Source organism: Equus caballus, chromosome 4, assembly GCF_041296265.1.
Source record: "Equus caballus isolate H_3958 breed thoroughbred chromosome 4, TB-T2T, whole genome shotgun sequence".
Taxonomy (NCBI): Eukaryota; Metazoa; Chordata; class Mammalia; order Perissodactyla; family Equidae; genus Equus; species Equus caballus.
Genome location: NC_091687.1, coordinates 68,874,717 through 68,901,742, shown reverse-complemented (window position 1 = coordinate 68,901,742; position 27,026 = coordinate 68,874,717). Strand labels below are relative to the sequence as shown.

Genomic DNA, 27,026 nt, shown 5'->3' with positions numbered 1-27,026 from the left:
TTTATGATGTAAAGTTTTCATACACTAAAATTTAAATATCCTAACCATACAGCTCAGTGGAGTTTTACCTATGTGAAGGAAAATGTAGCCATGATCCAGATCAAGACATAGTGTTTTCAGCCCTCCATCAGGCTCTCCTCTGTCCCCACCTGATCTATATCCCTCCCCTTCCTCCAAAACAGGTAACCTCTGTTCCAACCCCTATCACTATAAATTGGTTTTGCCTGTTTTGGGACTTCATATAAATGGAATCATACTTTCTTATGGCTGACTTCTTTCAACATATGTCTGCAATATTTATAAAGTGCTTGTACCAGTGTTCGCTCCCACTAGCAATGCATGAAAATTCCAATTGTTCCACATCCTTGTCACTGCTTGGTTTTGGCTGTCCTCTTTATTTTAGCCATTCTGATGAGTGACAGAGAATCTCATTATGGTTTTAGTTTGCATTTTTCTGATGATTAATGATGTTGAGCATCTTTTATATTGCTTATCTGGTTTAGATATCCTCTTTTGTGCAGTGGCTATTTAAGTCTTTGCCCGTTTTAAAAATTGGGGTGGTTTATTTCTTGTATTGGTATATGGAATTCTTTGTCAATTCTGTGGAGTTCTTTGTAGGATATATTGTCTGAAAATATCTTCTCACAGTCTATGGCTTGCCTTTTCACTCTTACTGGAGTTTTTTAATGAACAGAAGTTCTTTCTTTTGATGAAGTTCAATTTATCAGTATTTTCTTTTACGTTTAGTACTATGTATCTTGGTTAGAAAATCTTTGTCTACTACAGATCACAAAGATTTTCTCTTATGTTTTCTCCTAGAAGCTTGGTTATTGTAGCTGCCACATTTTGGGTCTATGGTCTAGCTCGAATTTTTGTGTATAACTGAAGTAGATTTAACATTCCCACTCTCCACCCCAATTTGAATATCCAGTTAACCTAGTACCATTTGTTGAAAGGACCATTTTTTCCCTACAGAATTGTAGTGGTTCTTTTATCATTAATCAGGTGACTATATTTGTGAGTTTGTTTCTAGACTCTCGATACTGTTCCGTTTGTCTGTTTGTTTATCTTTAAGTCAGTATCACATTATCAAATACTGTAGCTTCGTAAGTTTGATGTCTGGTAGTGCAAGTCTCCACCTTTGTTCTTCTCCAATGTTGCTGTAGCTGTTCCAGGTTCTTTGTATTGCCATATAAATTTTAGAATCAACGTGCCACGACTCCTTCCTCCCTCAGCACATACACAACCTGCTGGGACTTTAGTTGTGATTGCCTTGAATTTTGGAAGAATTGACATCCTAAATATACCAGATATTCCAGTCCATAAACATGGATATATCCTTTCATTTACATTAATCTTTAATTTCTCTCAGCAATATTCTGTGTCTTGAAAATCTTGTGTTAGGTTAATTCCTAAGTATTTTACAGTTTTTTGGGTACTCTTCTGTGTCGTTTCGATATGTCCCTCTATCCCTTTGAACACTTACATCTATGCACAAAAAGGTGTTTCAGGACCACTTAGTACTTTCTTGTCTCCAGATGTGGAATCAGCTCTTTTCCAAGGAACCTTGGATCCTCTTAGTGGAAAACGGTCTTTAGGGACCACAAGCAGGGTGCTTGTGTGCCCATCGCCATGGACGTCATTACTTTTAGCTCCTTTCAGCAGAGAGCTAGGAAGTATGCTTTTTAAAAGTCATTACTTTGTGCTGATTCGTCCAGTAATTCCAATCCGGGATCATAGGGTTCTTCTCTGCCTTCCCCCCACTCTGTATTTCTACCTCCTTCCTCCCCACAATTTAAATGTATTTTCTTATTTCCTTTATTCTATACTACACACAAAATAGTTTCAGAATTAGTACACTAATGCTATTACCAAAATCAAAAGCACTATGTAAGGTTTAAGGTTTCTTTGCAGTTTTTTTTCTCCTAAGAGTATATTCTAGTAAGGGTGTACAGAGTTCAAAAGTAAAATAGATCAAAAGTTACTTGAATTATTTTTGCTTCTCTATGTTATGTTGCCATTTTGATAATACAGTTAGAATCATTAGTTTCAGTTTATATTTATACTGCTTTTGTGTTTTGACAAACATTTCATACTATAGACAGAATTCTGATTATGTTGATAACCTTGAGAAGTGTAGTTTATAACCACATGGTAAAGGTGATAGATTTGATAGTGATAATATCTTCTCAGATATGTTTTCTATGTTAAATGAGTAAGGAGTGGTCAAGTTGGAGTCACTGCAGTGGTAGATTGAGTCATGAAGATGTAATTCATTGCTTTTCTGGGCCAGTCCTGTGGCATGGTGGTGAAGTTCGTGTGCTTTGCTTCAGCGGCCTGGGGTTCATGAGTTTGGATCCCAGACGTGGACCTACGTACCACTCATCAAGCCACATTGTGGAGACATCCCACATACAAAATAGAGGAAGATTGGCACAGATATTAGACCAGCAACAATATTCCTCAAACAAAAAGAGGAAGATTGGCAACAGATGTTAGCTCAGGGCCAATCTTCCTCACAAAAAACAAACAAACAAAAATTCATCACTTTTCCAATAAAGCTGAGTGATTTCACAGAAGTTCTGTGTAAACTTAGGATAGGATATACTGATATCCTAGAAGTTCAGAGACAAAAAAGATAAATGTTTCTTTTCATAGAACCAGCAGAAATAATTGATTAAGATAATAAAGCTCAATAATAGCAATTATATATCACTGCAACATTAATTCCTGTGTGAGCCCAAGTTGTATTACAAATTCAAATTGACATCTGTAACTGGCTGTTTAATTGAGCAGCGTACCAGTACGCGGTACAGAAAGAGACACAAACTCCAAGACGGCCACCTGGCTTCTTCTCAAGGTGTAGTGCCAACAGCTGCAGAAAGCCTGTGCCAAGCCAAGGGTCTCTGTAAGCCATGGTAGCTACCTGTCGTAAGAAACATCGAATAGGAGATGTTTAAACCATGGCCATTGCCCCTCTCCTTCTTATGGCTAACATCTGGATAATAGAATCCTTAAACCTATACCATTCTCTGTAGGAGGGTAGCCAAACCTATGGTGGCCAGAAATTGTTTTCGGAAGCCCATGTAAATATGGTGTTTAAAGCAGTATTATAGCTGATATTAAGCGATGGAAATCAATATTGTAGCTGGTATAGCAGTACGGCAGTCAGAAGTGGGCTAATACACCCAAGCATTATACTGACAAGTTACGATTGATCCTGCACATATCAACTCTAGTTAAAACTTCTGGATAAGCCTTAAACGTGACCTGTTCGATACTGATTCTAACCGCAATTTCTAATTCACTAGTCAGTCATACTCCTATTTATTTTTAAATGATGAAGAGAAATTGATTAGATTATGCTAGAACTCTAACAATATAAGTAAACTATTTGAAAGTAGAGACTGAAAAATGAGTCTATTGCTAAAATTCCTTTATTTTTGATTCTTGAGTAAATGGTTAAAAAATTTCAGCCTTTACTAAGCAGAAAATAAAAGCCTGTTGTCATCAATATCTAGGTAGTATTATGTTCATATGTAGGCATAATTTATTCAGTGCTATGAAGTGTGTGCTAAAAATTATATACTGGATGATGATGGTTTAAACAGTGTAAGATTTTCATTGAATTCATTTCACAATTAAGGAATTTCTTGTATTTTGTTAGAGTGCTGGATATGTTTGTGTAACCCTTTTTGAAGCGGTTCTCAGGTATATTTCCTTCTTTAATTCTTATATTTCAAGATAATGCCTTTAAAAGGCATTGGTATTTTGAACTGTCAGTCTATATAGGGAACTGTAGATTTTTATTTTCCATTTATAGTTAAATAAAAAAATATTTGTTGAAACTTAAGATATGATTAAAGCAAATCTGTTTACTATTTTCAAAATATGTGGGGTCATCTGGACCAGCAATTATGTTTGTACCAGATCTAGTGAAGCACACAGTGTTCTTGGAGCAACAGTAACATTTGAACTTGTTCACTCTTAACATTTTAGGGGAGAAGACCGTGCTCTCTTTTATGGTTATGTAATTGGGTGTGCTTATCCTTATGTTACAGAGGATGGAATTGAGTTTTAGAGAACTGAGTGACTTCAGCTTTAAAAGAAATGAATTTTTAAGAAATGACAACATAGTTAAATTTGGGTAACAAAATAAATGTGGGTCAACAGTTTGTATGAGGAAAATTCTCAAATTGTGCATTACATATAGTTTAAGTATTTTCTTACTTGTTTTTGCACAGAGATTGGTAGCTTTATAAATTTTAGTTATATAGCTGTACTATCAATCGTGTTGAAATCTCTAGTTAATCTAGTAAACTAACAGATTTTTAAAATTACATTCCAGTAACAAGTATGCTTTTTAAAAGACTTCTTAAATCTTTTCAGAATTCCCGTGTGTGTATAATTCATTTATAGATGTCTATGTTAAATTTCATAGAGGATGATGAGTTTTGGTAAAAGAGAGGAGTAGATTGGCTCCAACTTTCTATGGCAGTAGTAGAACTATCTAATAGCCTGCGGTGGAGCTGGAGTAGAGGAAAGGCTCATTTCCACTGCCGTCTTCGTCATTCTGCATAGTTGTTAAATTAGCGCTGCTTGACTTGGGAGATGTAATGATTTCTTCTGATGTGACTAGCTTAGAAGTAGTAATATCAAACTTTATATTTAATCCAACACAGTTGTCTTTAAATTGAAAGATGGACTTAATAATATGTTTAGTATATATGCTATAGTATATATGTAATAGTATATATTTAGAATAATGATTGAGTATGAAAACCGGGATAGTACATTATTAAGTCCAAAGTGAGCTTTTCAGAAAGGGTGATACTTGACTATTTTAGGACTTTCATTACTTTATTTGATCCCCTCTGCCACTTCTAAGTATTTTCCAGCCCAGCGTAGTTTAGACAAAGAAGAAGTAAAAGCAAAAGTGGAATGCTCCTTTTTTAGCAGCATTGTGAATGAAAATACTAACATTGATGACTACGAAGAGTTTTGAAGTATTGTTTATGGATATTTTTGCTGAAATTTGTGTGAAAGAAGACACACTATAGTTAATTTACACACCCATTCAAATGAAATGTTTTTAATTTCGGCAGAGCATTTCTGGCTGGTACTTTCCCTTTAGGCTGTAGTTGAAGTTTTGTTACGTTGTTCTTGACAATTCATGATGTTAATGTTTCACAAGATCTTATGCTATGTGTGTCTCCCTCTCAGTAATGTTTCTCACTTCCTAGTTTTGCTGTTGGTGGAAAATCTAGTAGCTTGTTTTCCAACACACCATTAAAATTATGTGTGAAAAAAACTCGTTGTATTTATAAATAGTGGCTTCCACTTGGTGTGTCTTACTTAACAAATTTAGCAAATATTCCATACACTCTGAACTTTTTTTCAGTGTACCCGTGTGATGTGGACACCACCTCTCCGTGAGAGCTTCTCATATCCATTCCTTGTGCTTCAGATGTTGCTTGTGACTCATATTCTCAGGTAACTTTGACTTATCTTCAGTTGTTGTTTGTTTGTTTGTCTTCCATTGAATAACTTAAGCTAGAATTTTTTAAGTTTCCATAATAAAAACAGTCAGTGTAATAAAATAATTAAAATGATGCTGATGCTGGCTTGAATTCATGACAGTATTTTAAGAGTATAACTTCAAAATATTCTCTACCAAAAACGTTTTCTTAATGTGCCTTCTAGTCTTCCTTTTTCTTAGTGGTCCACAGATACTGCTCAAGGAGCAGCAAAGCTGCTTCCACTTCCTCTGCCATCCCCACTTTCTCAAGTCATTTTCTGCCACCACTACAGCTTCCCAAAAATAGGCAAAAAGAAGGGGGAAAGCTGGCGGCAGTAACGTGTATCCCATAAGATAGAGTCCTTTGGAGCAGAGAACAGTTCGTGGAATGATTGTGGTCAGGTACTTTAACATGCGGAATTCTTCTTTCTACATTTGTTTAGCATTTCTGAGAATCAGTCTGTAGGGGTAGAAAGAACCAAACGCAGTAGACCAAAGATACGCCAGGAGAATTCCTGCTGGAAATTCAGGATTGGATGGGGCTCTTCTGTGTCTTTGGCCTTCAGCCAGAGATGCAAGCACCACACAAGTGGAAAGTGAGTAGGACCCAGAACAGTTTGACAAATACTGAGTTTAGACAGATGCTGCCTTGATTCAGAGGGCAAAAATAAAATGAAACGGGGCCTATGAAAAAATAGAACGAAGCATGATGAAAATCTGAAGATGACTCAGACTAAGAACTCCCCTCAGTGATCTGCAGAATTCAGGAGAACATGGTTGAAGTCTGTTACTCCAAACCCTTGTGCCATCCCTTTCCCCCATGATGGTCTTGGTTGGAACAGATCCATTATGTGGCTCTGTCTCTTGTAGTGTGTTCAGATCTGCCTTTCACAGGATGTAGATGGGCGCAGCTTTTGTACTAGCGTTTAAAGTCCCTGCAACTCCAATGTCATTGCTCTCCCCTAAATTCCTCTTCTACTGTAAGATTTAAAGCTTTTTTTAGCATCTTCTAATAAAGTGAACTCTCTGAATTCATAACTTTTAGCTCTGGGGCGCCTTGATAGACATTTCCTTCTCAAACGATTCCGAAAGAAGTGTTGCGCTATCCAAGTGTCTGATTCACCAAGGCTGTGTTTCCACATCCGCATTCTCGATCTTGGCTTTTTCCTCCAGTATAGTGCAGACAGTGGACTGCCCATCAGTCTTTAACTTCTGTGTTTCTTCTGCCTCAGCTTCTGTCTTAAATCCAGCAATGGCGAACCTTTGCTGGTGCTCACACTTCCTTCCTGATCTGCTCTGATCTGAGTAGCCGTGGATGGTGCTGCTCCACCTGCTGAGCACTGCTTCCTTTGATCCATCCTGAGGGATGTACTGCAGAAGGTTCTGCTACTTTCCTATTGATGCTGTAACAAATCACCACAAACTTTGATTTATCTTACATCTTACAGTTCCATAGGTCAGAAATCCTAAAATTGAGGTACCGGCAGGGCTACACTCCTTCTAGAGGCTCTAGGGAAGAATCAATTTCCTTGCCTTTCTAGCTTCTAGAGGCTGCCTGCATTCCTGGGCTCATAGCCCCTTCCATCTTCAAAGCTAGCAATGGTGGGTTGAGTCCTTCTCCCATTGGTTTACTCCAACCTTCTTCTGGCCTTTTAAGGACCCATGTGATGACACTGAGCCGACCTGGATAATCTCCTATCTGAAAGTCAGCTGATTGGTAACCTTACTTCCACTTTGCCATATAATGTGACATACACGGTTTCCAATGATGAGGACATGGATCTCTTCGGAGACCGTTATTCTGCCAACCACACTGGGGCTGTTCCCATTGCTGTTTCTTGGCCTCAGAGGCTGCTTTCTGTTAGGTTCTTCATTCGTGTTCTCCAGGTGCTTTTGTGGCCAGCTCTTTCTTTACTTTTTTTTTTGCCTCCTAATCATTGTCATTTCAGCCTCATCTATGTCCTCATTTCTGTCTTTATTTTTGGTTTTTGCAGAAAAGTTTTAGGAGAATTTCCTTCCTTCAAAGTTTCTTCCATTCTCTTTGTTTTTATCTTAGTTGGCATCTTCCTTCTCATGTTCCTAGAGCTGCAGCAGCTTTTCCCACTGGTGGTTCAGCTTCATCGCCATCTCCATCTCCTCCCCATCCTCACCGGCACCTCATCATTTCCTGTCGGGGGCAGGCTGCTTGTCCTTTGTTCCTTGGTTGGCATGGCTCCCTTGTTCCCTGGTGTGGTTACTGCTGTGGCTGGTGTGACTGGTTGTGTGGAAGTGTGGTGGCTGCTTTCATTTCCCTGGGATGATGGCTGCTTTCTTGACTGTCGTCCTTTTTCCTGGGCAAAACTACATCCTCTTCTGGATTTGTGGCAAACTTCTTGCCTTTATTCTGAAGAATGACAGCCTCCTCTCAATCTTCTGATATTTCATCCTTGGTACTGATTTCTGTCTCCTTCGGTGGAGTAGCCATTTCCTTTAGTTCTTGGTTTCCACCTGTAATTCTAGCTCGTGGTGTTGAGAGGAGCAGGGAGTGGATGGCATGGGTGAGCCAAGAGGAAACTGAGCAGCGTTGATGTTGGCTGCAGCTGCTGAGGATACTGTGACAAAGCTAGAAAAGAGACTACTCCTAATGCTAGAAATCATTTATAAATAAGGTTAAAAAGATATTTATCTTAACAAATTGGTTTTGTCCAGTTTTGAATCTTAAGTACTTTTAGAAATTCAGTTTTGTATAAATCACCTAATATCAGCTATAGTCTTAGCTAGTTCTTGATTGTTCCTGGAATATTTCTGTTATCCTAGTTCATTGCTATACTGATTGTGCCATCAGCAGGTGGAATTCCTTTGCTTTCCATTTGTTCCCCTCCTCCCAGTGCATTCTGTCCCAGCTGCCAAATTAGTATTAAATTCTGCTCAGAAGTCTTTCTCTCTCATTACCCATAGAATGAAAATCATGTTCAGTACTAAAAAGCAGAGAAATGCTTTATTTTAGACAGTGGCTTTCCAACTTATTGACTCTGATCTACAAGAAATAAAATCCGTCTTACATTGTGACCTAGTATACACATTCGTGTGTGCACACAAACGGCTGAAACAGAACTTTCAAGGAATTGTGAATAATAAAGGATAAGAACCCTTGTTATGTAGGATGCAATCATGTATTTTTCCTCTCTACTTCACTCCATTAAAAATTGTTGTTTTTAATCTAATAAATTGATTTCATAACTCATTAATGTGTTACTTGGATTTTAAAATACTTCATTTAGGGGCATGATGGGAAGAGTTGGATTAGAATAGCAGAGAGGGATGTCCTTTGGGGAAGGGAGACTTAATGAGTGGAGAGAGGCATTTTGAGGTGGCGCTCAGCGCCCAGGTGGGTTTGTCCTAAGGAGGATTTCTTACTGTATCCAGGGTGCACACGTTGGACCTCGGTGTGTCAACATGCACGCTCCACCTTGTGAAGATGTCAGGGTCTTCACATTGACTCACTGATTTAAGAGAAAAGTACTTCTTAAAACTAGTGTGAAAGATAAAATTACCTCACTCTCCTAAAAATCCCCTAAATTACAAGTCAGGGTCAAAGTGAAGCCTCTAAAGGTGGCTCCAGAGTGGCCCCCGCCTTTGCCTCCTCTCCTCTTTTCTGCGTCCTGCCTGTGCAGGGCCCAGCTTTTATCCCACGTCCTCTACGAAATCTCTCCTCGCTGCTCAGCCCGTATTCTGAATTCTTGCCCTGCTTGTCTGCAGAATACTTAGGACTTTGAATATGCTACTTTCTTTGATTTTTCATAGACGTCCTCTGTCTCTCCAAATGACTCTGTTGAATGCAGCATTAAATATGTTTGATTATGGCGGCTGGCCTGGTGGGTCAGTGGTTAAGTTTGCGCACTCTGCTTTGGTGGCCTGGTTTTCACTGGTTCGGATCCCGAGTGTGGACCTACACATTGCTTATCAAGCCACACTGTGGCAGGCATCCCACATACAAAATAGAGGAGGATGGGCATGGATGTTAACGCAGGGCTAATCTTCCTTAAAAAAAAAGTTTGATTATGCATTCACCAAAATATAGTTTGAAAAAATTTAATGGATATACTGACCCAGATGCCCTCTCTCTCTTTGGCAGACTTTATTTTTATAGTAATAATGAGTATTTACTTTTCGTAGAAAACTATTGTAATTGAGTGTCGGGAGGTATAATTTCTAACCCATTGGGTCATGTTATAACCGGATCATGTTTAGAGATTCTAATTTCCAGCAGTTGGGATCCATGCTAGAGTATTTTCTGCTTACACTTACTGATATTTATTTTATCTTCTCAAGGGCTACAAAACTTTATCGAGGCAGCTTGATTGCACTCTGCATCTCCAATGTGTTTTTCATGCTTCCGTGGCAGTTTGCTCAGTTTGTGCTTCTCACTCAGGTAAGGCACTTACATTTTTAAACTGACTTAAGCTTAGTGTGTTTGATTATGTGAAATCGTTTGTGTAAAATTATAAAACTGAGATGTTATGTGATTCTAAGGCCTAAAATGATTTTTAGTTAATACTTTTAAAGAAAGTTCAGGGTAGGGGGATATGTAAGATTTACTTATTAGTGGGTGTTAACTATTTATTTACTAGTAGAATGCACTTATTAAACTCAAATTCCTAACAATGCTTATATTTGTTTTTCAATATTTTTAGTGTGCTTAAAAGAGGACTAGTGCTATAATTTTAAGTATTTTGCTTAAGTAAACTATAGTATTTCTCTTAAGTAAAATGTATTTCTTTTATGAATAATGCTGTACATTTTTACACATAGGATAAATAGTTAAACAGTTCATATTTTATATAACTCCCCTATCAGTCTGTAATTGATCTATCATCTTTCCAAGTACGCTTGTCTCCCTTTCTTTTCAAATAGAGGTATATAAAGCAAGATAAAGGTAGCTCGTTGAGAGAGAGAGTAAATTGTGTGTTCATCTCCCCGCCTGCCACTACTATTTTATCTTACTGGCCATATTCATATTCGTATGAAGCAGTCTAAGAATTGCTTTGTAATGTTCTTTGAAATGCCTTGCTTGAGAAATGACGTCAGATTTGGATTTGAGTCCTAACTATTCTCTAGCTTCCTTTGTTTTTGTTTTTTTTTTTTGCTGAGGCAGATTTGCCCTGAGCTAACATCTGTTACCAGCTTCCTCTTTTTTTGCTTGAGAAACATTTGCCCTGAGCTAACATCCATGCTAGTTTTCCTTTGTTTTATATGTGGGTCACTGCTACAGCATGGCCGCCAACCAGTGGTGTAGGTCCGCACCTGGGAACCGAACCTGGGCCATGGAAGCAGAGCGCACCAAACTTAACCACTAGGCTGCAGGGCCTGCCCCACTACCTTCTTGACTTGCACAAACTGCTTAACTTTTCTTAGTTTCAGTTTTCTCATTTGTGAAATAGAGAAAATAAAATAACCTACTTTATTGGGTTGTGGTTAGGATCACATGAGGTAATGCATGTAAGATTCTTACACATTACCTGGTACTTAGCAAGATGTCTGTAAGGTTGGCTGCTTTTATCATTAATTAAAAAAAGAGGCTCTATTTGTGCAATTTTAATTCTTTTAGATTCCTTTGTCTTCTTTACTGTGATTACATTTTAAGTGTTTCTAGTTTGAAGGGTCCCTGAGAGTCCCTCCTTAGGGTTCCACCCTGGAGGCCTGCTGTGTGTTGCTCAGCCCCTTCCAGTTAGTGGGGAAGGCCCTCTCTTTCCTTTTGGGGCGGGGGTTGCATGGGGTGAGGGGAGGAGGCGATGTGATTCTCTGTGGGGCTTATGTTGAGTAACAATGCACACTTCTTTGCATAAAGGGGAAAAATATAGATTTGTTTCCAAAAAGTTGTATGAAATATGAACTGTTTATTGTGTCATCTCAGTCTTCCTTCAAGAATGCAGAGCTCCCATGGATAAATCTGGGCAAAGAGAAGCCTTGTTTTTCTTGCTAATGGGAAACAATGTTGTAGATTGTTTGGAGAAAAAAACCTTGATGAATAGAACTTAAGTTACATGTTTAAGTATTCAGCTGTTTTGCAATGTGTTTATACTATGTTTCTGTGGTAGGAGAAGTGTGGAGTTAATCTGAATTGCTTTCTCCACGCAGAAAGGTGGCGAGGCACTATACCTCTATATTTTACTAAGACGTACATTATCATCATTTAATCGATTAATTCATCTAAATCTCTCCAGTACTCTTAGAATTCTTGGTAAATGCACACACAATTTTCTTCAAAACTGTAGAGAAAGTTAAAAATCCCTTTGTAATGAAAGTACTCCTTCTAATTTAAAATGTGATAATAACTAATGTGAATATTTGGATAAATAAAAGAGAACACTAATGGAGACACTTGTAAAGAGTGACTAACAAGCAGAACTTAATGTATTTTCACACACACATGCATTAAATAATTATTTTTGAGTTTGATGTACCTTCCCTAATTATGTATTAATTGTCATATATTAGAATTAAATTTGCATGTTTTTTGACTGGGCAGGGCACTTTGTTATTGTACATGTTGACAGTAGAGTCACCCTGACGTTAAAATGAGTATTGTTTGGATAATCCACAAAGTAGATAATTTACATGGTTAATTGAGAGAACTGTATATGGAAGAGAAAAATCAACCAATATTTGCTATATTGATATATTGACCATATTCAGTAATAAATTGGCAGGTAAGAGGAAAACTAAAGATCTCACTTTCAATATAAATATAAATATAAATCAGTTTGGAACAGCAATAAGGATAATCTTTTCTTCATTCTTAGAGCTATTCACTATATATGTAATTTTTAACTTCTTTTTAAATTTCAGATTGCATCATTATTTGCAGTATATGTTGTGGGATATATTGATATATGCAAATTACAGAAGATCATTTATATACACATGGTAATGATTTTTAATTTCTTTTTTCCATTTAGTTTGACCTTAAAACAAACTTCTGATTAGTATTTGATTTGTTCACAGTTGAAACTGGTTGTAATATAATTCCATAACTAAAACAAGTGTAATTCAAAACTGTGATATAATTAACAGACCTTGTTTTAAATAGGCCACCCAGAAAATTTTAATTTAGGTCAAATTATCTGATTTGAGGTTGTGCCTGACTTCTATGTTACCAGTAAAACAGATAATTCATGAAGGAGAAGCATGGAATTGTATATTGTCCAGGAGCCTTCTGTTAAAATGAAGTAGCATGTTCATTTACTGAGCACCAACTATTCAGGCACACGGGATGTACCAGTGAGCAGAGCTACAAAGATCCCAGCACGCTCGTTGATTACATTCCAGGAGAGTGGAGGAAGGAGAGAAGACAGAGGATAAATAGTAAACGTAGTAAATGGGTAAATTATATAGTATGTTAGAAGGTGATAAGGACTGTAGAAAGAAAGAGCAATCCATGGTTCCCCAGGGAGATCAGGAATGCCAGCCTCAGGGGAGGTGTCCAATGAGGTGGTTATGATATCAAACCTGAAGTGAGTTCGCTCACCCGTTGTGCAGCAAGCCAATCTCTGACACTGGGTGTAGTTGAAGAAAGTAAGAATTTATATTGCGCAGTGCTGAGTAAGGAGAGAGGGCAGCTAACGCTGAAATCCCAAACTCCCCAAAAAGCTAAAACGAAGGGTTTTTATTTGGGGTTTTAGGTAGGGGAGGGGGAGCATATGGCCTTGCTGATCGGAGCTTTCCCACCAGCCTGTCTTTGCCTTGAGACTACTTGCAGAGAGGAGGGAGCCCGTGACCTTGCTGGTCAGCAGCTGTCCCAGCAGCCTATAGCTCCTTGGTGAGGGGGAGGGGGAGATAATGAATCCAGGTGATTATCCTTGGCCCTTTGTCTCCATGGAGGATAGTGGATTCTGGAGCCAGGAATCCAGGGAGTAAGCAAGGAATGAGTACTTTGGTTTTAACCCCATATATGCTGGGTTTAATGTAGGGAAACTGGTATCAGGCTGGTATCAGTTAGAGCAGGCCTTACTGAGCAGTGGAGAGTGGAGCAGAGATTGTGAGGAGGAGAGGAAGTTAGCTAAGCAGATGTCATGGAGAAGAATATTCTAGGTTGGTGGAACAGCTAGAGCAAAGGTCCTAAAGCTGGATGGTTGATTTTGATAAATGTTTATTCTTTCTTTTGTTTTTGTCATTAGTTCTTACAATTTTGATGTTCTCTTTTTCCTATAATTTTAATGCTTTTATAATATGCCATTATTATTGTTTATTCTCTAATAATTGGTACATATAGACCATTTATAATATATAGGGAAGTTAGAAACAAAGTTATGAAATGAACAACCATGAGCCTACCCTCCAACTGAAAGATAGAACCATCGTGACTTTGAAGCACGTGTGTGCCCTGAACATACCCCACTCACTTCTCCTAGAGATAACCACTACCCTGACTTTTTAAATTATAATTAACTTGTTCTTCTTTCTGACTTTACCATATATGTATTCCTAAATAATATGTTTTTATTATTAAAGGTTAGTATTTTTTTAAGATTTGTAAAAATAGTATCCTTTTATGAGACTTAGGTTTTCACTCAGGTTTCTGGGATTTGTATGTTATTGGAGTTCAGACATTTTCTTTGCATTTTCCATTGCATAAATAGAGCACAACTTATTTATCCGTTTTCTTGTTGAAAGACATTTAGTTTTTTCCTCTTCTGTTTTCTTTTATGAATAATGCTGTACCTTCTTACAATTACCTCCTGGGGCATGTACATTAAGAGTTTCTCTGGGGTATTTATGTCGTGGTAGAATTTCTCGGTGGTAAATTATATATGTGTTCAAGTCCATAATTTAATACTGCATTGGTCTTCAAAAATGATTAGACTGCTTCAAAGAGTAATGTATAGCAGTTCATATTATTCTATATCCTTTTTTATTTTGTCAATCTGGTGAGTATAAAATGGTATCTTACGGCCTTAACTTGCATTTTCTCTGATTCTCAATAAAGCCAAACATCTTTTTGGTGTTTATGGGCCCTTTTTGTTTCCTTTTGTGACATTTCTGTTCAGATCTTCTACCAGTTTTTCTCTTATGTCCAAGAGAAAATCTCATCTGCTTTATTCACTGCAGTATAATCCACTATTTCCATTATTTATTTTGATGCTTGACTTGTTCCAGATTTGCTACTTCAACTTGACTTCTTTGTCCTTTTAGCATGTTCTCATTACACTTTGAGCACTTTTTAAAAGAAATTAGTAAAGGCTAAACTTCATCAAATGCTTTTCTGCATCTGTCTAGATGATCCTGTGTATTTTTCCCTCTTCAATATGTTGTGGTGGTGAATTATTTTAATTGATTTTCTATGTTAAGAAACCTTGCTTTTCTGGGCTAAACACAATTTTTATATGTTGCTGGATTCACTTTGCTATTATTGTGTTAAGAGACTTAAGTCCTATTCATGAATGGGATTGGATAGTAATTATTCTTCTCTTACACTTGGCTTATTTTTTTAATCAAACTGTTTAATACTATAGTTTTTTTACATTGCAGTAAAAACAAGAATAATTGTTAAGCGTTTAGAGTCCATCAATCACACAGTCACATAGGCAACTCTGGATGAGGACCCTCACTCAAAGCTACAGCTATAAAAGTACTAATATTACGCAGGGTTGGTTGGTAGTAGAACCTGTCTTGGCTAAATAATATATGCTTTATAACGTGACTTACTGTCTGTGGAACTTAGTTACTTACTAACTATGAAATATCTTCTTTTGTTATCACCTTACAAATTCCTAAATCCCTATAGTTGCATAAAGGAAAAAAGACAGAATTGTCTCCAAAAAAGAAAGTTTTTTCCATTTTTTTATTGTGGTAAAATACACATAACGTAAAATTTACCCTCTTAATCTTTTTAAGTATTTACATCAATTGTATTAGGTACATTCATATTGCTGTGCAACCATCATCACTAACTCCACAATTCTTTTCATCTTGTAAAATTGTAACTCTATACCCATTAAAAAAAACTCCCTATTCCTCTTCCTCCCGCCAGCCCCTCAATATGTCTGTAATTTTAACTACTCTAGGTACCTCATGTAAATGGAATCAAGCATATGTGTCTTTTTCTGAATGGATTATTTCACTTAGTATAATATTCTCAAGGTTAATCCATGTTGATGCAAATGGCAGTATTTCCTTCTTTCTTATGGCTGCATAATATTCCGCTGTATATATATACTACATTTTCAATATCCATTCATCCATTGATGGAAATGTAGGTTATTTCCCTGAAAATAACGCAGTGAACACGGGAGTGCAGCTATCTCTTGAGATCCTATTTTCATTTTTGAGGGGATTGCTGGATCATATGGTAGTTCTATTTTTAATTTCTCAAGGAACCTCCATACTGTTTTCCATAGTGACTGTACCAGTTTACATTCCCACCAACAGTGGGAAAAAGAGTTCCCTTTTTTTCCCTTTTTTACCAACACTTATCTCTTGTCTTTTTGACAATAGTCATTCTAACAGGTGTGAGGTAATGTCTCACTGTGGTTTTGATTTGTATTTCTCTAATGATCAGTGATGTTGAGCACCTTTTCATGTACCCGTTGGCCATTTGTCTGTCTTCCTTGGCAAAATGTCTATTTAGGTCCTTTGCCTGTTTTTATATGAGATACTTTTTTTTGCTATTAAGTTGTAAGAGTTCCTTATGTGGATATTAACTCTTTATCTGATAGATGGTTTGCAAATATTTTCTCCCATTCGTAAGTTGCTTCTTCATATTGTTGGTCATTTTTTTTTTTTTTGCTTTGCAGAAACTTTTTACGTTGATGTAGTTCCCCTTGTTTATTTTGCTTTTGTTAGCTCTGCTTTTAAACTTGAGCAGGGCTGTTTGCATCAGGGCTGATGTATGAGGGATGGGTAGCTCCTGCTGAGCTAAGAGCCGGAATCGACTGAAATTAACTACAATTTCCTGTCCAGAAGTTCTTCTGGAAGTTGCGAGTCTTGATAGACTCCCAAGTTCCAAAATAGTTGTATCAGATAGATTCCACCGGGGCAGTTATTGTCTGGGGGGAGACAGATTCCTGCCCTTCTCCAAGAATGTTGCAGCTACACTTGACTGATTTTGATATCAGATTTATTCTTACCCCATAAAATTAATTGTAAAGTATCCCTACTTTTTGTGTCTGTGATAGATTTTGTGTAAGATTTGAAGGAATAGTCCCTGAAAGTTTGGTAGATATTGGCCTGTTAAGCTATATGGACAGATATAGCTTTGTAGATATCCATTTTCTTTGTAGACAGATTTTAAATTACTGATCTAAGTTATTTTATGATAATAGAACAATTTAGACTTTTTTCTTGAGTCATTTTTTTGGTAACTTTTATTTTGCTAGGAATTTTCCCGTATCATCTAAGTTTTAAAGTTCACTAACATGGTTTTTCACAGTGTTGCCTTATTTTTTTTAATTTGCTAAAATACAGATACTCAAAAAAGACATAGATACTAAGATAATTTGTAATAATCTCTCCTTTGTTCTGTACCTTCTAAATTCTCAATTTTCTTAGTTTATTAATGTTCAAATTTTCTTCTTCAAATTTAAATTTACTGATGTTTTTCAGCACCAGTTGTTTGTCAAACATTTTCTAGGTCCTGAGGATATAGCAGTGATAAAAACAATGAAAAAAATCCCTTCTTTCCGTGAGCTTATATTCTAGTGTACACAGAAGTAATCCAAGTATGTAAGATAAACAAGATGTTCAATGGGAGTAAGTACCAGTAAGGAAAATAAAGCAGACGAGGAAGGTGGGATTTGCTGAGTAGGTAGGAGTGTTACTGAAAGTTCGGTCTGTGATCCTGATGTCAATCCAAATAACGAGAACAGAGTCTTGGGTGAAAAAGGAAAGGCTTTACTTTGCCAGGCAGAGGGAGCAAAGCAAGGGCCAGTGCCCCAAAAGTTGCTTGCTCCCCGTTAAGAAATGGGTAGGGGTTTTATTTGGGGTTTTAGGGGAGGGGGTCTGTGGCCTTCTTGGTCAGCATTTTCCCATCAGCCTGTATCTGGGTCTTTTTCTAGTGGAGGAGACAAAGGATTTCTCAGATGAGTGTCCTTGGCTGTTTATCTCTATGGTGAAGGTAGACTCTGACATCAGGAAGCTGAGGAGTTGGGCCTGGGAAGCTTCTATTTCTTGATATTCTCTGGACATTAGTTTCTCTGTAAAAGAACTTCGAGGTCCTGTGATTAGCCACAGCTTTAGTGGGAGCCCAGCGTGAGGCCATCTGGACTTTAAGAATTTGTAACTTCTATTTGGCTCTATAGCTCAAGGAGGTCAGAGGTTAAAGAAGCATTTACGTATGAGTGTAACTAAAGAACCGGGGACCTGGGAATGTGTGCCTTACTTTTAACCCATATATGCCTGGTTCATTGTGGGGGAACCAATGTCAGGGCTGATACTAACTAAGGGCCAGTAACAGGGGAGGTTGTAATTTATAACACTGAGAAGAGAAGGCCTCACTGAGAAGGTTATGTGGGGATAGATGAGGGAGCTCAAGTAGCAGCCATTAGGGTAAAGGAAACAGCAAGCATAAATGCTCTGAGGTGGGAGTGTACCTGGTGTGTTCTAGGATCTGCAAGATGTGGCAGGATTGGAGTGAGAGAGGAAAGAGTAATATGAAATGAGGTCCCAGAGGTGAGTGAGGCAGACCTTAGAGGGTGTGTAGATGTTTGTAAGGCCTTTGGCTTTTCTTTGGAGTGAGAATCAAAGCCCTTGGAGGGTTTGATCACACTTGCTTCTGAGTTGGGAATGGACCCTGAACATCTCCCCAGACCTTTAGTACCTTCTTTCTTATACTACCTTCTATTTTCTCTTGAATACTCTTGGCATTGCTTTGCCTGATTCTTGGTTATGAACCTGTTTATTCAAAATGATAGTATTCTGCTAATTTTTGCCAAAATTGAGAAAGTTTTAGAATTACTCTTAAATTTTAGCACTTCTGGAAAAAAACTATTGTCATAAAGTTTTGAGAATTTTCTTGTTTACCTGTTTAGTATGTATATGAGAATAATATACCATGACAAGTTAAGTTCGTTCCAGGAATGCAAGAATGATTTGACATTAGAAATTCTATTAATATAATTTATCACATTCATAACTTTTTAAAAAGGTCAACAATATGATCAGTTCCTTTGATGCTATGAAGGCATTTGATAAAATTCAACATCTATTTCTGATTTTAAGATCATATTAAAATGAAAATACATCTTTCATTGAAATTTGAAATACATATATTTTAAACCAAAAGCTAATAACACAAAATGCTGAATCAATAGAACTATTCCCGTTAATGCCAGAAGCTTGATAAGTATGCCTACTGCCATTCTTATTACTTAACATTGTTGCATGAATATTAGTGGATACAATTAACTAAAAAATAAGTTTCAAAAATAGGAAAGGAAGGTATAAAAGTATTATTATTTGCAAGTGATATGATTTTGAATACCTAAAAACCCCAAATTAATAAACTAATTATTACTGGAAACAATGAAAGATTGTATTTATTTATGCATATTTAACATAACTTTTTTATATACAATGAGAAAATGTGATGAAAAAAGATTTCTGATACAATAGCAAAGGAAATAATATCCTTTGAAATAAACTTAACATGCAGAATCTATGTGAAGAAAACTTCACCTCCTAGTAACATATGCAGAAGAACACTTAAAGAATTGGAAACAACATGTATTATTTTTGGATTTAAAGACTCAATATTGGACAGACATAGTGATTAATGTAATGTACATTATTGAATAAAGCAATTCTAGTTAAAATGTCAGTTTTTAGAATAAGCTGATTCTAAAATTCATATGGAAATTCACATAAGTGGACCCAAAATAAAACTTCTAGAAGAAAACGTGAATTATTTTATTTTTAAAGGCTTTTCTAATAATGGAGCTAAATCCTGAAGACCTAAAGGAAACAAGTGATAAATTTGACTAACATAAAAATCTGGAAAATAATCATAATACAGAATACCACAAAGATAAAAATGAACTGGGAAAATATTTACAATATGTTTATTTGGTAAGGAGCTATGTTCTCTGTAATATATAAAGAGAGCTCTTAAGGAAAATAACTTGATAGAAAAATGGGCGGTAGGAATAGGTAATTCATACCCACACACACACAAAGCAACATAAACAGCAAATAGAAGAAAAGATGCTGGGTCTCACCCACTATTAAAAGAATGGAAAAGTGAAACACTGAAACAACATTTTTCTCCTCTTAGATTGGCAAATATTTAAAAGTGTTGGTAGGAGTGTGTATGAGCAGGAACTCACGCCCGATTGGTGGGAGAGTAAATTGGTGCAATATTTTGTATGGCAATTTGTCAGTACTTTTTCAACTTTTAATTTATGTGTATTTTCAAAATTTATTTTGTGTGTACCCTTGATCCATCAGTTGCACTTCTAGTAATTTATCTCGTGAATATGTTGACATGTATGTAAGATACACACGAGGACGTTTATCACAGTGGTGTTTGCAATGGGAAAAACAAACTAAACTAAACTAGAAAGCACTTAATGTGTTCAGCAGTGGTCAGAGGACTGGTCAGATAAGTTATAGCACAACTCCAGAGTGGACTACTTTTTTCAGTTAGTCAACAGAATGAATTAGATTGGTTTGGATTGATATGGAAAGCTCTCTGAAACAAATTAAGAGTAAAAACAAGCAAAAATATAAACTAGAATTTATGGGCTAAGTTTGCATTTGTGGTGTTTAAAAAATGTAAGCTAGAATTTGTACACGTGAGTCAGTGGAAGGGTGCACACAATGTTGGTGATCTTTCAGGTTTTGAAGTGTGGGATAGAACGTGGGCTGTTTTCATTGCATATTCCCTTTTGAAAGCGGTTTAAATTTTGTTTATCGTGGGCATGTGCAATTTTCAGAATAAAAAATGTTTTTTTGCTTTCTGTGCATTAATTATATTTTTCTTGGATTTTTCCAGATTTCTCTTGCACTTTGTTTTGTTTTGATGTTTGGAAACTCAATGTTATTAACTTCTTATTATGCTTCCTCTTTGGTAATTATTTGGGTAAGTGTTCCTTAACTACATGGCTGTTTTTGAAACTAATGGTTCATCAGTTTCTTTATCACTGGTTTAGGAGTCGTGAGGGATTTTCTGTAAGAACCGCTCAAGTGTTTTACTGAATGCATCTATGTGTGATGGAGTGTTCAAGTCCTCACTTCCAAATCGGGAAAGAAATACAACAAAAGTTAATATTGGAAAACATAGCATGTTGCCTCTTAGTCCTAATTTGTCCTATCTTTCTCCTTCCTCATCTTTTCTGTCGCCTGAGTTTTAGCCCCAGGGTTCATTTTAGAAAGGTTTCTATGCTATCTGCTTTTTTCCTTGCCTTTTTTCAGTTTTTGTCCTGTTCTTGCTCCACTCTCTTTTCCTCCCTCTGGCATCTTGCAGCGGTCTCTCCTCCTTGTTCCGCTGTGATCAGAGGCTTGAGGTCTTGGTTTTGCAGGTTTTTCCCTCTTTGTCTCCTTTCGTGAAATATTCAGGTAGTTTAAATCAGGTGATGATTCAGTTATATTTTGCTAACTCACTATAAAAAACAGATTTCGATTATCAGGAGGCTGTCTTAGAGAATTAGAGCAAACTGTGAAAGGTCATCTAACTCTTTCTGCCACTTTTGGCAGGATGACTTTCTAAATATAAATCTCCCTAAATTTAAGGACTTCCGGAAGTGGTTATGCCTTTTTTATTAGTGGGTTTCACCATTACAATGTTTTGCAAACCTAAGAGGAAAGAACTTCTTCCTTATGTTTAAAGTGCATGTGCTTTAGCATGATGCCGGTTTCCTGAAGAGGAAGGATATTGTGCTGTCTTAACTGAAATGTATCCTGCTCCTTGCATAATCATTTAGGTTACTCAGGTCATTTCCGCTTTCTTGATTTCTAGAACCAATGAACAAATTTGGGACCTCCTATTTCTTTGTCCCATTTTACAAATAATATTTAAGATCCCGTTTCCCAAGAATATATCTCCTCCCAGTCTAGACTGCCATCCTTTTCAAGTGGTGTGACTCGAGTGTACTTAATCACAGAAATTAGCAGTTAGCATATGGTGATGCTGTGTTTCAACAATGAAAAAAATCATTAGTTGAGTTGCTGTGCTTTGAGATTAATGATAGTTCTTAATCATTGAATTCTGTTTGTAATTAGGAAATGTGACAGTGTACTCAGTTCTGTATTTTACATGTATACGCAAACAAGTCCTGGTATTACTCAGGTTAAAGTCTTGACTCTTGGTACTTGCGTACAGGGAAACCATTGAATGGAAAATTGCATATCAGTAAAGTCTAATCTAAGTACATTTTGCAGGAAATTTCTCTTCAGTTTAGTTGAACACCTACAGTGTGTCAATTTTCCTACTAGGTGCTTGACACCAAGGTGCGTCTTAGGTATGAACTGAGCAGATTTGTGTATATTTCATATATTTTGATGTGTAAAAATAAGTATTGCCAACCATTACAGAATATAGCATGTTTTTGAATATTTAACTATGAACACACGTTTGCCTATTTTTATTTATTCTTATTAGTTTGAAATCCAAACCTTATCACATTTTGTATTCTCAGATATTCAGAAACTTCTGAAAAGATTTAATTTTGGTTCATATATTTGTATTTTGATCTCCAGCCATATTTTCCCCAAGTTTGAAGTAGATTTGGATCAATATAGGTACTGTACTTTGGGAGGCTATTATGGACCTGGAAAGACACAAGATTTGATAGAGGAGAAGTACTTAGCTGATCCATTTAAAACTGATTTGTAGTTTATTCTAAGAGTTAATCATATTTAACTTAAGGAAAACCTTATGACTATAAGACACCTGTCTAAAATTCTAAAATTATTACATACTACTTAGGTAAATCAGAGATGTAAAATCAACCATAGAAATATATATATATACACACACATGGTGATTCTGTTTTCAACCCTACAAATTCACTAACTGCCCTAATCTACGTTGGATAACAGAGGGCTATGTCTTGAAGGCAGTGAGCATGTGGTAATGCTATGTGGAACATCGACAGTGTGCTGAATTTTAGATTCTTGACAGTCCTAATATTTAGATATATTTTTTGGTACTTGAATTTATGTCTATAAGTATTAACTGTATGCTATGCTATTTTCTCCATGCAGGGTATACTGGCAATGAAACCACATTTCCTGAGAATAAATGTATCTGAACTTAGTTTATGGGTAAGAATCAATCTATTTGAATGCATATTTTTTCTTCTGTAAAATATATCTTTAGTTTTATGTTTTACTTTTAAGGAAATGATCTATGTAATTCAGGGGATCTCATAGTTTTGTAACATATTAGGGCTCAAATTTTAATGTGCCAAATTGCCCTTTTCATGAAGCAAGCTAAGATTAATATTGAATAGTCAGTTAAAGAATTTCAGTTTTGTTTATTTTATTAGCCATGTTTTTTCTGAGGAGCAATGCATGTGTAAGAAACTATTAGTAGAAGGAGAATTAACTGCAATTGCTGTATGTCTCCTATAAAATATATTAATTTTGATAAGATTGTATGTGTATATTTTTGTTTTTACTGATAGCCCCTTGATTTTGGAGTAACGTTCTTTATTTTAATTTAAGTTGCATTTTTTAGCATTTTCTCTTGGATCTGGAGATAATTATTTCATGTATGATTAAAGCATTTATTTTTTTTCTTCCTAGGCTATGTCTATGGAATGGCTATGTGAAATGTTGGTCTATTTTTGTTTTGTTATATTTTTCTTTTGTAGGTTATCCAAGGATGTTTTTGGTTGTTTGGAACTGTCATACTCAAGTATTTGACATCTAAAATCTTTGGCATTGCAGATGATGTAAGTGCATTTTTGCTTAAACTTGAAAGGCTTGAACAGAAATCAGACAGGCTAAGAATGGATTACCCGAGTTATTAAAGTACCATTATTGAAACCAAATTCTAAGATGAAGTCTGTTCACCTGTTATTTTATCTATTTATTAGACTAGAAAGTAAATGTGACTATGAATATAGTCTCTATTCTCCCCAATTAATTTTTTTTACACAGTTCTCTCATTTTACTGGTCTTTCTACATCATAAAGATTTTAAAATTTTAAAGCAAGAAAGCTCTAGAGACTTAACCTCAAATTTTAAGCTCTATTCAGGCATTTTTCTCTGGCTTCTTTATAATCCCCTCTTGTAACAAATAAAGATGCCATCCTCAGAGCCTCTTAAACTATATACATCGTATTATAGTCTCATTCTCTTTTTCCTCCAGTTTTCTGGTCAGTGCTTGTGAAAGGTTTGTTTATAAGCCTTTATAGGTAATTTAATCCAAGTTAGTCCTCTTAAGAGAGGTTTTGTTGTTGGTTTGTTTGCTTTGTTTTGGTATTTGGATAGGAGAGAAAATAAAATGAGAAGAATTCTGCTTTATTATTTTAAGGATTCTTCCTATCCATAATTTTGCGCTGCCTGTTTTATTTTGGTGTTTTAGTAAGCACATTAACTAAATGAAAAGAGAAAGCAACACAACAACTGACACAGAAAGAGCAACGTAAATCACATGTGTTTTCTGCAATTTATTTGAATTGGCTATCTTTCCTCCTCCTGTGGTGGATGAAAGCTATGGACTTGAAACTGGGTTCTGTGAAGTCCTGGGACTTCTAAAGACTCTTCTGTGGCATCCGTTTGCTTCCCAGTCCCCCTGCCAGCCCTCTTTCGCCAAGGGCAGTTTACTTTATTCTCCTACATATTGGACATTTATACAGGTTTTCGTATGGATAAGGGAATGTTTCACTTAAAAAAGATCGAAAACAACTGAACTTTTAAATGAGTAGTCTACAACTGTGAAAAGATTTTTAAAAGTATAAAACTGTAGTCTAAAATGTATTTATTCATTCATTCAATATGTACTTGCTATGCGCCTGGCAGTAGAATGCATCCTAGAGAAACAAAACTGAATACCACTGGTCTAGTGGGAGATAGGAACGGTTTCTAGCAAATATAATGCAATGTAATATGCTATGGTAAAGATAAGTACACAGTGCTGCAGGAATCCACAGGGGGAGAGTCAGGGAAGGCTCCTACAAGTCAGGGATGAAGATGGAAGCTCAAAGGTGATTGTTGGCCAGGATGCAGAGAACGAGGAGGAGGAGAAGTGAGATAGCCCAAGTCCTAGGTTTATGGAGTCTGTCTTCTCACTGGGGGAAGGCAAGCCAGTTAAGGTATTGATTCAGGTTAAATTGACTACTGTCATTTCTGTCACAGCCTGATGTTGTACCAGGGCCAAAAGAAGTGCTACAATAACAGTTATTTCCAGATTAGAAATAATTTAGTTGCAACTTTAATATGTCTAGAAATCTATAACATTGATCAAGGGCATTAGCTCATAAATTCTTAATTTTGACATTGATCAAAGGAAAGGAATGGCAAGGTTGCATAGCTCTTGAGAAGCATTTCCACCCACCCTTCTCTATTAAGATAATCAGAAGCACTTCCCTTCCCAGAACCAAGTGAGCTATTTCTTAGTATATCCTGGATTTCCCATCCCTGCTCCTGTCAACTCTCTTTTTGGTAGAAGCCTAATGTTGTCTACTAGGGCAGCTCAGTATTCAGTGCCCCAGGGTTTACACTGGAGTCTGGTTACATAGGCACCCTCTGCCTAGCGTGTGTCAAAATTCCAGACTCCCAGAAGGAGTGTAGGTGTTCAGCATAAAGCACGTTGTTTGTACAGTTTAGGTACAGTGAGCCACTGTTATCATTTAGGGTGGTGGGAGCCTTCCAAAATCATGTTTCCTGATGCCAGCCAAGGGCCAGCCTTGCTAGCAGGTTTTTCAAAGGATAGCATTCAGGCCTGCTGTGTTAACTCTTATCTGAATATCAGATTGGCCCTTCTTTTTCTGTCTGCCCCACCTTCTTGGATCTTCCATGAATGTATACAGCACCTCCCAGTCAGTCATTGATTTGTAGAGAGTTTGGGCTCTCTTGGATCCCCCAGCGCATGTATGCAGCTTTCTGGTCCACCAGGGATGTGAGAACTTACCTACCCCTTGTTGCTTGTCTCATTTCCAGAATCTCTAAGATATGTTAGCTTGTTTGCCAGTCTGCTGTTCACAGCACCGGGACTGCAACCTTAAGCTGGCAGAGCTGTGAGCTTTTGCCTTTCATTTCCTACTGAGTTTGCTACTTTTACTGACAGTGCCTCTGAGCATAGATTTTTTTGTTCTCTGCACCAAAACAAGTTAGCTCCCTCCAGGAGCGAAGGTTCTACTTTTCATGGCCAGCCTGGCCCTGGTGGAACTACTATGCCTACCAAGCTGGGGGAGGTGGTGGTGGTGCTCATGGTAGGTGGGAGCAACCTAGGCAAGAATGCCAGACTCCCACTATTTCTACCCAAAGTTCATCATTTTTTTAAATAAATGAATATTTCTCCATTTGTTTTCCTTTTGGTCAATTTCTAGAACCTGATGTGGTTTTTGAGAGTTTTGTCCAATTTTGTAGTTGTTATTGGGGAAGGGGATTTGCCCGCGTCTTCCTCTGCCACATCTAGATTTTTGAGTGTTGGTCCAGCCTTGTGTTTCTCAGATAACCTCACTTGCTCACGATGTGTTATTCTTTCTTGATGTTGCTGGATTGGGTTGGCTAATATTTTTAAGGATTTTTGCCTATATTCATGAGTAGTATTAGGCTGTAGTTTTATTTTCTTGTAATGTTTTTGTCTGGTTTTGGTTTTAAGGTAACATTAGCTTCCTAAAATTATTGGGAAGTGTTTACTCTCCTGTTTTCAAAGAGAATTTGTGTAGAATTGGTGTTATTTCTCCCTTAAATGTTTGGTAGAATCCGAGTGAAACCCGCAGGGCCTGGAGTTTGCTTCATGGAGGATTTTCTACTACGAATCTGCTTCCTTAAGAAGTTATTGGTAGTTTATGTCTTTAGAGGAAACGTACCCGTTATCATATATATCATCAAACAGATCTTGTTTTTAAAAAATTATTGTAGGATTCAGTTGACGAAAGTTCTTATTGAAATTTTTGCATATATATGGAATGATCTTTTATACTCTTTTATGTAGTTTTTCTTATTTAGAGTCAATATTTTATTAGTCTCCTATAAAGAGATGTTCTTTTCTTTTTGCTATTGTTCCTACTTTCTATTTATCATACTACTATTTTCAAAGTACCCCCTTTTTTAAGTCCTCTTTGTCGTATTTCTTTTTGTCACTGAATTCAGTCATCCTCATTTCCTTCTCATTTCTTCGGGCTAGTTCTGTAGCTTTTTCTGATGCTTGAGGGAAAGTGCTTGGCTCTTTTGTTTTCACCCTCTCTTATTTTCTGATAAATGCATTTAAAGCTGTGAATTTCCCTATAAATAGCACTTTTCTGTGTGTCTTACAAACCAGCTTTATTTTCTGATTTTATTTTTACCTGAGGGTTAAGTTATATGTTACTTAGTTTCTAGCCAAAGGATTTTTAAAGTCATTTCTAGTTCTCATTTTCCAATT

The 27,026-nt window shown here is 36.6% G+C and overlaps 1 protein-coding gene across 6 annotated transcripts in view; it reads left to right on the top strand.

Moving 5' to 3' along the window:
• Window positions 1-27,026, top strand: part of DPY19L1 (dpy-19 like C-mannosyltransferase 1) — a 103,488-nt gene that overhangs the window by 52,090 nt on the left and 24,372 nt on the right. For 3 of the 6 annotated variants that reach the window (XM_023639502.2, XM_023639505.2, XM_023639503.2), the window contains 6 exons: window positions 5,402-5,493; window positions 9,830-9,929; window positions 12,347-12,424; window positions 20,484-20,570; window positions 22,694-22,753; window positions 23,305-23,385. In XM_023639502.2, the coding sequence (XP_023495270.2) occupies window positions 5,402-5,493; window positions 9,830-9,929; window positions 12,347-12,424; window positions 20,484-20,570; window positions 22,694-22,753; window positions 23,305-23,385 (498 nt within the window). The remainder of the gene's footprint in view (window positions 1-5,401; window positions 5,494-9,829; window positions 9,930-12,346; window positions 12,425-20,483; window positions 20,571-22,693; window positions 22,754-23,304; window positions 23,386-27,026) is intronic. The other 3 variants (XM_070264824.1, XM_070264823.1, XM_023639504.2) reach the window with 1 other exon arrangement.